Here is a 13,808-nt window from a genome sequence, read left to right on the forward strand (position 1 = left end):
TTGTTTCAGTGGTGTCCTGTCTAGCATAGTCTTTAAAACCCATAACTTAGGGCCCTCCCTGGTGGTGCAGTGGGTTAAAGCACAGCATTGAGAAGCTAAAGCCACTTAAGCATGAGTTCAATCCCCGCCCCAGAGGTGACCACATAGTGGACAGACTACTCCTGACCCTCCCGCTGCTCTCCTCAGCAGTGTACTTCATCGATCTGCCTGTTCTGCTCCCCGCTCTGTCTCTGGTGAATCTTCTCACTGCCCCTGCACCTCCAACCTGTACCTCAGTTCTGTATGGATAAATAAATAAATCTTTTTTAAAAATCCATAACTTGATCAGAGATCACCCAGTGCAATTAAGTTGTCATGTCTATTTATATAGTCTCCTTTGACCTGGAAGAGTTTTTCTGCCTTTCCTAACATTGACATCTTGGGGCACAAACTGATGGGGTTCAGATGCTGGGGCACAGTGAATGAGTGGGATCCTTGGGTTCCCTCTAAGAAAGGTTTTGGCAGAGTTCCTCAGTCAGCAAAATGGTAAATTCCCTTAATGTGTTTATCCATTTTCAACGTCCTCTTCTAGAATTTAAACTCCAAACAGGGAGAGAGCTTTGCTTTGTTGATAGATGTTCTTCTAGAAAAGGTCCTGGTACACAATATGCGAAAATAATTGAATCTATAGATTTGCTTCTTTTTTAAAGATGTATTTATTTATGCATACAGAACTGGGGTACAGGCCGGAGGTGCAGGTTCGGTGAAAGGATTCACCAGAGAGAGTAGAGAGCAGAACAGGCCAACTGACAAAGTACACTGCTGAAAGGAGCACGGGGCAGACCAGAAGAGATCTGCCACGCCATGTGGGTCACCTCCCTGACTGGGAATTGAACTTCTGCTGAAGTGGCTTTAGCTTCATAATGCTCCACCACCAAGGAGGGCCCTAGATCTGCTTCTTAAGCTGATGGGAAGTTCGCTAACTTCTTGGACGCTCAGAGAGGAACTGTTTCCTCTAGGAAATTGCTTGCCTTCAATAGCCTGGCCTCGATTGGAGAGAGATTCAGCACCAAGCGCTCCTGGACAGCTCTGCAAGCCAGATCTCCCCGGAACCTTTTCTCTAAGTCCAGAGTTTCTCTCCGGAACCGTCTGCTGGCTGTACCACCGCTCTGCGGGAGGAACTATTTCCCCTAGCCGAGCTGAGAGGTGGGGCCGCAGGATTAGTGGCAGCCACAGCGTCCAATGGTGTGGCGCGTTGGGCCCGTGGCTCTCGGGGAGGCCAATGGTCACGGGTGTGGGCGGGGCGTGAGCCGCAGCGCGCCTAGCTGGGGCCTCGGCCGGGACGGTGGCTGTGGGGTCTAGACCGCCCGGCGGTTGAGCGGCGGCGGCTGAAGGTCCAGGGGAGGTACGTGTGGGCAGGGACCGGGGCAGAGCAGGTGGCGGCCTTCGCCCGGCGGAGGGGCGCCGGCTAGCCGGGCGCTCGCCACTGAATTCACCTTTATGGGCGAGACCTGTGGGGTTTGCCTCCGGCTTCCCCAGGAGAGCGTGACTGCCCCTCCGCCTGGGACCTGGCCGGCCTCGCCCTCCGCCCTGGGCACCCGTGCCGCGCGGGGCACACTGGCGGTGCCCAGCAGGTGCTGAACGAACGAGCGAATGAATGAACTAACCCTCCCCTCCGCGGCCCACGCCAGTCAGCCCCTGGGTTGAGAGTCCGGGCCACCCTCCCCACAGACTGACGGCGGCCAGAGACCTGGCAGGTGTTTTGATTGAGCAACTGTCGTGTGCTTGGCGCAGCGCTGGGTGGTCCAGCTTGAGCAACACAGACTGCCTGCCCCCGCGGAGCTGGCAGCTGCCAGCAGGAGTACATTCAAGGACTTTAAGATATGTGGTTCCCATAGCACAAAAGGTGCTTAAAATAGTAGCAGAGAAGGGGATGGGGAGACCTCTCTGAACAGTGATGACTGAACTGAGACGAAGAACTCAAAACGTGGGAAAGAGCTATGAGGATGAGGCTGGTGGGACCTAAGGGCCCGGGAGCAGCCAAGGCCTCTCTACTAACAGTGGCATTTTGGGGGCCAGAGTGTTCTGCTTTTGGCTCATTGAGCCAGGCAGAGAGGCCCACATATTCAGTCATCGTTCGCGCAGCACCTGTTCTGCTCCAGACCTCTTAGTGGGCCCAAGGGGTCCAGCTGAAGGCAAGGGTCTGCCAGGGGCCTTCTGAGGGATACGCGATGAAATGAACTGAGAGCTGAGACATTGGGAGGTGGGAAGAGAAGTGTTCCAGACATGAGAACTGAAGCAAAGACCCTGAGGCAGGAGTGGGCTTGGCTCATCCAAGGACCACAAAGACCAGGATGGAGAGGGGGAAGCAACTCCTAGCAAGGGCTGATGGCCCAGCACCTGGGCCTCAGAGTACAGCATTTGGATTGTATGTGAAGGCGGCGGGGAGTGGTCGGAGCGGCACTCCCCAGTAATACAGGCTGCAAGGGTGGAAATGTACTCTGCTGTGCTAGTCTCAGCTGGCTTCTGGACATCTGAAATGTGGGTATTATGGTAAGGAGCTAAACTCGACAGTTTACTTAATTAGTCTGAACAGATATTTGTGACTAGTAGCTGCCATATTGAACAGTGTCACAGTAGAGAATTTTCTAGAAGAGGTGGTGTTGTGTGCCAGTCCCAGAACTGAGTGAAGTAAGGAGGTGATGGGCTTGGCCGCTGGAGCTGCTCAGGTAACACAATGACTGACTTGGTGTCCCTGGCATTCACAGTGGCTGGTCTGAGGCATGAGCACCCAGCTGCGCAGCTGTGTTCAGGAGCGCCGTGGGGGCCTGGAGTGGACGTCCACACATGGTTTGGCCCTGCAGTGACTGGAGCAGCCCGGGCCGCCGCCACCATGATGAAGTTGCTGGTGGCCAAAATCCTGTGCATGGTGGGCGTATTCTTCTTCATGCTGCTTGGCTCCCTGCTGCCCGTGAAGATCATCGAGACTGATTTTGAGAAGGCCCACCGCTCCAAGAAGGTTCTCTCACTCTGCAACACCTTCGGGGGTGGAGTCTTTCTGGCCACGTGCTTCAATGCTTTACTGCCAGCTGTGAGGGAAAAGGTAAGGGTCGCAGCAGCCCGTGGCACCTACCGCCAAGGGTCTCTGACAGCCTTTCAAGACCGATGCCGAGTTTAGTGGGGTCTTTGACACGATGAGGGCGATGAAAATAGGAACGGAATTTGCTGTGACTGTCAGTTGATTGATCCTTGAATTGAGCTTCCCAGCTAGTGGGCTTATCAGTCATTACCCGGCCAGTGAGGTCACTCTGCCAGGTAGCTCGCCGTTTCCTGAGGCCTGCCCACCTGAGAGCCCTGTATCAGTGACTTAGTAATGTAGCACACATGTGTTGCCTCACAGCTTCTGTGCTGGTGGCTAAGAGACTGGGCGTGGCTTGGTAGCAGCTGTGTGCAGGCTCTTAGGCAGCAGCAGAGGGCCAAGGGCCTCATCTCAGGTGTAGCGGGAGATGGGTCGGCTTCCAAGCGCTCACAGTGGTACATAGGGTTCAGTTCCTTCCTAGTGGCCAGCCTCAGGGCCTACTTTCTCCCTGAATATTGCCCTCAATCCCTTGCCTCCTGGGCCTCCCCAGCATCACTTTTGTGCTTTTCAGCAAGCTGAAGACAGTAGAATATGCCTGTAGCACAGAAGTTACAGACTCATGCGATCAGTGACAGCAGTCCCTTCGCTGTGGTATTTTCCCGCCGTGCTCAAGAGGAGGGGCCACTGGCAGCCAACCTGGCACAGACCCCCAGTGACCTGTGCTTGAGCTTTCCCAGGTTGGCACCCAGCGTGACTCCTAAAGAGCCATAGCCGGAAGGCCCGCCACGCTTCTCTCTCTTGGCCAGTTCAGATATGGAGATGGATTTGTGTCAGGCCATGTGCTTGGTGGACAGTCAGGACTCCTGCTCTTCTCCAAGCAGACAGAGATCCTAGATTTACCACTTCACCCCCTCTCCATGTGCTGGGTGTCAAGAAAAGAAGGGTGTCATCTGAGATTTATTCCTTGGAGGTTGTTGTTGTGATGGGTGGAATTCAAATATAAGCCCGGATTCCTGACCCCTGGTGGGCATACCCTGTGCCATACCATCTGCACAAGTGTGGGTGGGGCTGTGGCTGTGAGACATCACTCCTGTGGTTAGGGCAGCAAGAAGGGTCTTGCTGATGTGATTGTGGCCTCCAATCAGTTGGCTTTGTGGTCATCAAAGGGAGGGTCTGGCCTAATCAGGTGAGTTGTAAGAGAGACCAGAAACAGTAGCAGGCCTGCACCTGCTGGCCTCTGCAAGCAAGAGGCCATTGTGCAAGGCACAGAATGCCTGGGGAGGAACTGAGGGGGCACCTCTGGGAGCCAAGAGCAGTCCCTTGCCAATGTCCTGCAAGGAAACAGGGTTTGCAGTACCACAGCTGTCGATGATCAGGTCCTCCCCACCCTGGTGATCCTGGAAGGTGAGGGCTCACCCAGACCTTCATTGGAAGTGGAAGGGGCCCTGAGCAGACAGCCCTCAGCCTGTGATCCGATCGTTCATGTTCAGAACCAGAGGACCCTTTTGCTGTTTGATGCCACTGAGCTTTGTTGCTTCACTCCACAGCAAAGAAACCCACACCGGGACGATAGTTCAGAGTCCTCTGAAGCATCTGCATGCCAGGCTCCTCTTTAGCACCTGCCCACCCCTTTTTTCCCTGCCATCCTCCTGCCTTGGTCCGGACTGCAGGCCCCTTCATCGGCAGGCCCTCGTGACCCCCAGGCACTTCCGTGCTGCGCCCCTGCTCGCAGCCTTCCCCTGCCTCAGTGGCTCGGGCCCCTCCTCGCCCTCGCTCAGCCCCAGCCCACAGTGCCTGGCGCACACCCCAGAGCACAGGGCCACGATCTGTGACCCTTATGCATTGGTCTCACCTCCCCCGACCACATCACCCCCTTGGGGTAGCTGGTGTTTTTATGAGTTGGCATCTTCCCTAGAGGTGCATGCGGGACTCCCCGCGGGGGTTAGCAAATGAGTGCAGCAGTCTCTCCATGGAAACACGGCCTTCTGCTCAGGGGGTGCCCAGCCCAGGTTGCACTGGGCATGACTGGGGACGTCTGTGTTGTTGTGATGGGGATGTCCTGGCACGCGTGGGCGGGGCCCGGGGTATTGCTCAGCCTCATGATTCCCTGTCGCGATCATCAGCATCCTCCGAAGCCCAAGGTGGCCAGACACTGCCACTGTCCTCCAGACGGGCCCGGTTGAGCTGTGCGTAGGTGTGTGATGAGGGCCATGATGGGAGACAGGAGGGTGCTGTAAGCTGGAGGGAGGGGCCGGGGTACCTGTTTAAATAAAGTCCTTGGAAATTAACGTAAGCCAAGACCTCCAGCATGGGGTCAGCCAGCTGGCTGCATAACTGGGCGGAAGGACAAACGGAACAGAGCCGCTGGCATGTTCTCAGTGCCCACAGCTAGAAAGAGCTCCATGTAGCAGCGCCCTTAGGAGGCCAGGAAACGACCTGCCTCTCGCCTGGGACAGCGCCTGACGCCGCCTCTCCGGCGGCCCCTCGCTGGATGCGGCTCATCAGCGCTAAGTGAATGGCAGTGAGGTGCAACGCAGCATTCTGTCCTTGGCCATGCCGGCCACACTCAGTCGTGGTGGCTGGTGTCCTCTGTGTCAGAGAGCTCCAGTAGAGACTGCTTTTCCGTCCAGGAAGTTCCCATTGACAGCACTTACTCGGGGGGTTCCCGTGGCACAGAGGATATAGCCAGCATGTCACCCCGAGGCTGGTGCGATGGGACTGGTGGGAAGCAGAACTCGCACCGCCGGTTATGGGGAAGCAAATGCCAGGTGGGCGTTTGGGCAGGAGGGGTAGTTCGAGTCATAATAGTCCAAGACCCATGTGTGAGCCGGGCTGCTCACTCCTGAGGCGCGAGGGAGCACCCCGTGGGGCTCCCCTGCAGGGTCCTGTTGACTTGTAGACGCCCCGCTCATCTGCCTCATCTGCCTCCATCTTCCCGGGACCTCCCCGGGGCCCTCTCCTTTTACATCCCTTCTGGGGACACCCATCTTCAGATTGAGGGTCCACCCTAGTCCAGGATGGTCTAGTCACAGTCTGTGTCTTACATGCGGGAGTCCTGGAGCTGCGTAAGCCAGGGTTACTGTTCCTGAGCGGGAGCCAGAAGTCTGACTGGTGCTGGCAGGCTGGGACCTGCCGAGGTGTTTCCCTTCTTGCAGCCTCCTTACACCATGGTCCTGTGGGGTGAGGCCTCATTTTGATGGACTCACTTGTTTGAAGATCTCACCACCAGGTGGGCTTCATTCTGATGTCCTGAGCATTGGCGAGGGCAGCCCAGACACCTTCACACATCTGACGTGGCCCTTCCTCCACGTAAGGTCATGTTCTGAGGCTGCGGGTGCACACATCTCTTGGGGACCACAGGGCAACCCACTGTTGGTTTTTATATTATTCGGTTGATGTAGGCAATGGAATGGGCAGCCTCATGATTCCCTTCCCCAGTCTTCAGGGTGAGCTGCCCTCCCGCTTTTTTGAATCTCACCTCATGAGTGTTTCTGGTGACGCCCGCTGAGTGGTGGTGAGGGGTCCAGCTGCCCGCCTCTGAATGCCCATCTTTCCCTCCCCGCCTTCCTCCCTCTGTTCCTCCTGTCCCACTCCAGCTGCAGAAAGTCCTGAGCCTCGGACACATCAGCACTGACTATCCGCTGGCGGAGACCATTATGATGCTGGGCTTCTTCATGACCGTGTTCCTGGAGCAGCTCGTCCTGACCTTCCGCAAGGAGAAGCCATCCTTCATCGACCTGGAGACCTTCAACGCCGGCTCTGATGCTGGCAGCGACTCAGAGTACGAGAGCCCCTTCATGGGGGGCGGCCGGGGCCACGGGCTCTACGTGGAGCCCCACCCCCACAGCCACCACGGGCTGAGCGTCCAGGAGCTGTCGCGCTCCAGTCCCTTGCGGCTGCTCAGCCTGGTCTTCGCCCTGTCAGCCCACTCTATTTTTGAGGGCCTGGCCCTGGGCCTGCAGGAGGAAGGTGAGAAGGTGGTGAGCTTGTTCGTGGGGGTAGCCATCCACGAGACACTGGTGGCAGTGGCCCTGGGCATCAGCATGGCCAGGAGTGCAATGCCGCTGAGGGACGCGGCCAAGCTGGCCATCACCGTGAGCGCCATGATCCCTCTGGGCATCGGCATCGGCCTGGGCATCGAGAGCGCGCAGGGTGTGCCCAGCAGTGTGGCCTCTGTGCTCCTGCAGGGCCTGGCAGGGGGCACCTTCCTTTTCGTCACCTTCTTCGAGATCCTAGCAAAGGAGCTGGAGGAGAAGAGTGACCGGCTGCTCAAAGTCCTCTTCCTGGTGCTGGGTTACGCCATTCTGGCCGCCATGGTCTTCCTTAAGTGGTGACTAGCCTGTCGCCAGTGTGGTTACCCCAGCCCGCCCGACCAGACCCCGCCGGGAACCCCTGGCCAGACCCAGGCCACGCCCCCAGCTCTGTCCCCCTCGGGGGGAGAGCTCAGGCCCCAGGCTGCCGCCCACACACAGAGGACCCCACAGAGGTCCCCCTCGGGATCAGTTGCCCCAGAACCTACACCCAAGCCTTGGAGCACTGCTACTACTTTTAAAAATACTTCTCTTAAAAGTATTCACCAAAGCTGTGTGGCCATGTCAACTTGGGCAGTGGGGTCTGGCATCTCCTTCTGAGGTATCACTGGGCATTCAGGTGAGGCTGGGGGTGTGAGACACGCCCCCCGTGTCCCCCCACACACACACCTCCTGCATGCACGAGGACAGGAGTGTGCCCAGCTCCTGGCCTCTGAACCTGTTAGGGTGCAGATCTCTGCCCTTGGCTGACTGCTCACAGAGGCCACTAGCACCGAGCTGCTTCTGTCCCCAGAGAACGGCTCCCAGCCCTGCCCCCACGCCTGTGCCTCCTGGACGCCACAGGACCCTCTCTCTGTCCCTGCCACCTGTCGTGGGCCCTTGGGGTGGGGAGGCTTTTCTCCAGGGGCTGGGTCCTCTGGGCCAGGGTGGCTGTCTTGATTCCCGAAGGAACAGACACGAGGGCCGAGGACACTCGGGCAGGGTCGGGGTGCGGGGAGGGGCTTGCCGTCAGTTCCCAACCCTGGGTGCACCAGTCTCCAGAGGAACGACCGCTGCCGGCAGTGGAGCCAGGGCGGTGCGGTCTCACCGCCAGACACGTGCAAAGGCAGCCAGGCCCCTCCGCCGGTGAGGGGAGCGGCGCCCCGCAGCCCCGCCAGGCTGGTGCAGCCCTTGGGGCCAGTGTGGAAACCTCCTCTCCAGGGCCTCAACTGTTCTCCTGGCAACCCAGCCACGGGCCTGGGGAATGAGACCATGAAACCACCCCTGGGGGTTTGCTGGGAGCCTTGCTGCTGGCGGCGCGGTGGGAGGAGCGTGGACCACGGTGGGCTGGCCGCCTGGGCGCGACCGGCATCCTGCCTCTGGGCCTGAGCGCCCCGCTTTGCAGCTGGCCGCTTGGGTCTGCTTACACCTTTCCTGCTTCCTCTCTCGCCCACTTGGCTGTTGCACACAAGAGCCTGGTGTGTGCCTGCTAGAGTCCGGATTCCTCCCTGTGTCTCCCATTGCCCCCACAGTGCTGACGACACTAGAAAGACCAACTGCAAAGGGCCACTTGAGCTCCCCAAGGAAAGTGGGTGGGCCCCTGGCCTGTGGCCCGGGCTCAGTGCGGGCTCCAGCCCACCGCGCTAGCCACCTTGGGTGTCCTAGGAGCAGCTAACTGAGGGTCTCAGGTCGGTGCCCCCAGGGCCGGCCTGCCGCCACCCAGTGGTCTCCGGCAGCCCAAGGTTCTAGAAGACAACCTGTTCCACAGCCTTGGCCTCTTTCCGTGTTGCAAGTTTTGGGGAGCAGGGGGTGATGGGGAAGGCTGTTCCTGCTCCCGTGTCACTTGCACTGCAACTCCTGGGTCCCCAGGATGAAGGTCTCTCCGTTGGGGTCACCACCCCGTTGCTGTGGCAGGTATTTGACTGTTGGAACTTCTGACTTCCCAGGGACAGGCCTGGGCCTCTGAGCCGGGCTTGACCTGAAACCCCTGTGCTGGGAAGTGCCCCATGTGTGGGCATGCCATCCTGACCTGGTGTGTCCAACCTCGGCCTGCCCCCTTCCTTCCCCAGTTTCATGGAGCAAGTGTGGACCTCTGTAGCACCCCAGATGCCTGCTGGGGTGGGAGGGTGGAGAAACAGAGCTCCCCTCCGCAGAGGGTGTGTTCTATGGCGTAGACTGGGGAGGGGAGGGGTGAAGGCATCAGGCCTCTCACACAGGAAGATGGATCCCAATCCCTGAAATCAGCAAGGGGCAGGAGTGCGTTCTCCAGGGGTCCCCAGTTCTGGGTCCTCATCAGTGTAAGAGGCACATATATTGGGGTCCCACTCTCCCATCTGCTCCTTAAGATAGCCCTGGGATTAGTACACACCTGCCTGCCGCTCCCTGGATATGTTGGGGGGAGGACCCACACCCCAGTTGGGGCCTCCAAAGACACATCACCCCTTTATTCAGAACTGACCTCCCAGCCAGGGCCTAGTCACCCCTGTGGTGCAGGAGGTGTGAGCTGGGCCAGAGTCTCGGGCCAGCACAGATTTCATCCCCCACTGCTCTGCCATGAGGTGAGGGGAGCTTTCTTTCGAAAAAGGTCGAAGCTCGGTCGCTGCCTGGGCCCTGGACTAACCCCCGCAGGCAGGTGACACCGAAGCCTCCACCCATCTCTGCTGCTTGGCAGCGTCACAGAAATCGGCCTGGCCGTGGGGCCACGTCCTGTTTCCCAGGGGCCTGCTAACCAGGGTCTCGGGCGGGTATTTCTGCCCCTCGCCTCCTGGACCCGGCAGCGCCTGAGGCCTTCTGACTCATGACGGGGTGCCCTGCCATTCGGTGGGTGACAATAGGGGTGCTGCACAGTCCCCGGGACAGCCCCTCAGAGTGGGCAGTTTGGGGGGCCAGAAATTCCCCCCTAACTGGTAGGGAGGGAGACCCAGGACAGATGGTTTGCAAACAAGCCAGGTCCCTTCGAGGTCGCGTGCCTGTGACCCCGGGGAGAGGACCACGGGCTGCCAGACGCTCCTGGCAGGGACCAGGCACAGCTGCCGTTCCTTGGCCATGAGCGCTCCCAGACATCACAGTTTTCAGCTCAAAAACCGAAACCTGGAGCTCCAGATACAAGCACTGCCTTTGTGAGAGGCGCTGACCCCTGGGCAGCGACTCTGCTGGGACCAGCGCGTGCCATGTGGGTGTGGCTGGGGTGGGGGCGCCATGCGGAGCTCTGCGGGAGACCTCTCAGGACTGGACGCGGCGGCCAGGCCAAGCCCTGTGGGCCCCGTTGCACCCCTCTGGGCCACCACCCTCCTTGAGGTGCCGCAAGTCGGGTTTCAGGGTGGTAATGGCGCTGGAGGCCTCTGGGTTCCCCTCCTAGATCTGCAGACAAACGGGGGGAAATTACGAGGCGGCACCCAGACCTCATGGATCGAATCAACTGTAATCATAGTGTGTCGGGGCTTCTGCTGCCTGCTGTTTGTGTTTCTGGCAAGAAGTTATTAGTGTGGGGCGGGAACAGGAACGCGAGCTCCCAATTTGCCTGCATCTTCAGTGGCCCTCGGTAGCAGGCGACAGCTACAGCGCCTCGGGCCTGGCCTGGCCCACAGCCTGGCCCTCAGCCTTGCCAGGCAGAGAGGGGCATCCGTCCCTCCTGTCTCAGCTGCCCCGTGCCCTCCCTGAGCTGTCTCGGCCTGGAGCAGAGCCATCGGACTTCCCAGAGCCAGTCTGGGGACTGCTGCAGGGCTGGGCCTTTCTGTGGAGACTTGGTGCTGAGGCCAGGCTGGACTGGAACAGGAAGACACCACCCGGCACCCGCTCCCCGTTCTCCACCTCAGCTGCTGGGCAGGACCAGCTGACCCAGCTTCTGGCCAAGGTCCAATGGGATGGCACTGTCCAGCCTGGGGAGAAGTTGGTGAGTGAGTCCTTCAGAGCGCCCGGTTCCCTGGAGCATGGTAACTCAAAGGGCTGTCCCTGGAGGGACTGGTTGGCCAGTTCGGATCTCACCAGGAGGCTGGTAAAGTGCCCCTGGCGCAGGGTCTCCCCGCCCAGCACCGTAGTCAGCCGAGGCTCTCTGCATACCCTGTAGGGTGTGAGGAGTGTCCTGGCTTTGAGAGTGGCCTGGAGAATCTGCCTGCCTCCAGGTGGAGCTGCGGCTGTGATCTGGGAATCTCGTTTGCCATCATTGCCCTAGTTCAGGGCCTGTTCCCCTGCACTGCAGACATCAGGGCCAGCTCACTCTGCGTGCTGGGTGGTGTGGGCCAGCACCCTGGCCCCTACTCTGTCAATGCCAGGTACACCCCTTAGTTGTGATCATAGGTGTCCCTGGACATGGTCCAGCCCCTCCACCCCAGGGTGGGGGAGGCAGAATCACTCCCTGGTGAGAGGCAACTTGTTCTAGGAAAGGAGGATGTTCTATCAACATGTGCAATATTGGTAGCAGTGAGTGGCCCGAAGACAAGGCAAGGTGAAAATGGAGACCGTTTTAGTAGTGTGGCCAGGGAGGGTTATCTGAGAGTTACATGTGAGTCACAAGATGAAGAGCTTTTCTGGGAGAGGCAGCAGGCTATGCAAAGGCCCGGGGATCTTTGCGTTACAGTCCTTTTATCTCATGGACCAAGCAGCCCTGGCTCTTTGCAAAAAGATGCAAGTGTCCCAGACGTTTATCCTGTCTGCTGCAAAGGGTTCTGTGACCCCATCCTCAAAGAGCCCCACATTTCAGGGGCAGCCCCCTGCCTCCAGGCAGCACTTGTATCTTCCACCATGGGCTGCAGTCCAGCTCTGCAGGCCCTAGCTGGGAGAATCCAGTCCTGGGGTCGCCAGCCAGTTTGTTTTTGCAAACCGGTTTGTAACCAATGATCTCATACAAAGTGCTGACACCAAACTTAAAAACCAACCAATAAAAAGCATTTGTGGGTCAAACGAGAGCGGTGAGAGGCCGTAGCTCTCAGCTCTGCTTCATCTGCATAATTTCACCCGTCTGGAGCACCAACTGCCTTCTCTGCACAGCAGCTGTGCTGGGCCTGAGCTTTGGGGCAGGGAGGTGCGCCTCAGGCTGCAAGGTCAGGCGGGCGCTGGAACTGTGCAGGGGAACAGCTACCCCTGGCAGGGGAGAGGCTCTCTTCGGGACAGGGGTGATGGAAAGTGTGTTCCTGGGCCGATGGCCAGGACCAGCAAGAAGACAACAGACCCTGGTTTCAGCCCCAATCTGGCCTCTTCCCAGCAGGGCCACCCCGGACAAGCCCATGGCCTTCTCTGAGCCTCTGTCTGAAGTGAGCAGAGCTGGTGCTTCCCAACACACCCCTGGCTCCTCTCACAAGGCCAGGGCTCCCTGTCGATGCACGTGGGGAAGGAGGTACTATTGTCCTAGTTTGGGGTACTCCAAGTGGGGGGGAGCTGGGAAGAGAGGAGGAACTCTGGGGCCTGCCCTCCTCTGGCTTAGGAGGCCAAAAGCCTGGCCTGAGATCTATAAATAGCAGCCGCAGAGTGGAACCATTGTGCCCACGCCGCTACGCATGAGTCAGCCTGCCCGGCATGGGCTGGTGCCCGAAGAGCCAGCAGAGCCAGCCCAGCGCCGACTGGTCACTCTGGAGACGAGTAGGCAGTTGGAGCAGGGGATCAGGCTGTTGTCTCTGAGTGCCCGCGCGTCGTGTGGGCAGCACTCAAGCCCTGCCCCTTTGCTCTCAGCAGTCCTGAGGCAAGACAGCGCTGTTCAGTGTTCACAGGTGGGAAACTGAGGCTCAGAGGAGTGTGGCTGGGCTCTGTCTGCACAGATGACACAGGGCCCTCTCCATCTCTTGGGAGCACCCTGCAATGAGGAGGAGGAGTCAAGCCACCCAATGAAGTGCCCTCCCACCCAGGCCAAGGATTGGCAGGAGGGAGATGTGCCAGGAACGACAGGAGGAAGCTGGACATGTACCCAGGGGAGAAGGGTGCCACGAGTGGTGGTAGAGCAGGGGGGGCCCACGCTAGAGGCTGACCATGGACGCCAGAGGTGTGGGGAAGTTTTGGCGGGGCTGGGCCAGCGGAGGCAGGTGGGCTGGTCCAGGCAGGAGACGCCTAGAAGCAGGGAGACGTTTAACACTCCAAGCCACGAAGCAAGGTAAATACTGGTCATCTAGCCTCTGGGAGAGCCAGGGCGTCTTAGGGGCAGTGGCCACAAATCCAGGGAAGCAGGAAGGGTCCACTGCAGCCAGAATCACAGCAGCAGGGTACAGCAGGAGCCAAAAAGCCAAGCGCCAGGAGGCCCTGAGCCCAGCTGGCCTGGGCTCACCCCTCTCAGTGGCCACTCCCCTGCCTCCCAAAGAGCCTCTTTCACCCCCTGGCAGTCCTGACCCAGAGAGACCCTCTCTGTTGGACCCTAGGGTCTGCGTCCCCACAAGAGGCAACTTCCTCTAACAAGCAGGGTCCTGGGGCTGTCTCAGCTCACCTGGCTGCTGCGCCCCAGGGCTCAGACATGGCATCCCAGGCGCCTGCCCAAGGCAGACTTACTCTCTCTGAGGAAGAGAAACATTTCCAGCCAGAAGCCAGGAACCCTTTCCCGCCCCAACCCCCAGCTGCCCTGTTCTGCTCCCCCACCCCCACCCCTTCACGGCCTCTGGGGTCTGGTCACCCTCTCTCAGCACTGCCCTAGGCAGTGCTGTCTTCACTAGTTTCTTTCCCTCTCCGCCCCGTGTGGCAAAGGGGCCCCCACATGCTCTCATTGCCTTGAAGCCCCCAAGCCCCCCTGCTTACCTGCATTGGACCACCACCCCAGGGTGCCC

The 13,808-nt window shown here is 59.2% G+C and overlaps 1 protein-coding gene across 1 annotated transcript; it reads left to right on the forward strand.

The window, feature by feature from the left end:
* Nucleotides 1-1,276: 1,276 nt before the first annotated feature.
* SLC39A3 (solute carrier family 39 (zinc transporter), member 3) lies at nucleotides 1,277-8,075 on the forward strand. Its single transcript, XM_004689370.2, has 3 exons — nucleotides 1,277-1,384; nucleotides 2,748-3,082; nucleotides 6,655-8,075. Exons 2-3 carry the CDS (start codon nucleotides 2,873-2,875, stop codon nucleotides 7,390-7,392), a joined length of 948 nt encoding a protein of 315 aa, XP_004689427.1. The 5' UTR covers nucleotides 1,277-1,384; nucleotides 2,748-2,872; the 3' UTR covers nucleotides 7,393-8,075.
* Nucleotides 8,076-13,808: the final 5,733 nt, after the last annotated feature.

This window comes from Condylura cristata, unplaced genomic scaffold (genome assembly GCF_000260355.1).
Source record: "Condylura cristata isolate star-nosed mole 26May11 unplaced genomic scaffold, ConCri1.0 scaffold00025, whole genome shotgun sequence".
In the NCBI taxonomy this organism is placed as follows: Eukaryota; Metazoa; Chordata; class Mammalia; order Eulipotyphla; family Talpidae; genus Condylura; species Condylura cristata.

Coding starts and splice junctions, on each gene's coding strand:
- SLC39A3 (XM_004689370.2), top strand. CDS start 2,873: ATGATGAAGTTGCTGGTGGCCAAAATCCTGTGCATGGTGGGCGTATTC. Junction 3,083..6,654: donor TGCCAGCTGTGAGGGAAAAG/GTAAGGGTCGCA, acceptor GTCCCACTCCAG/CTGCAGAAAGTCCTGAGCCT.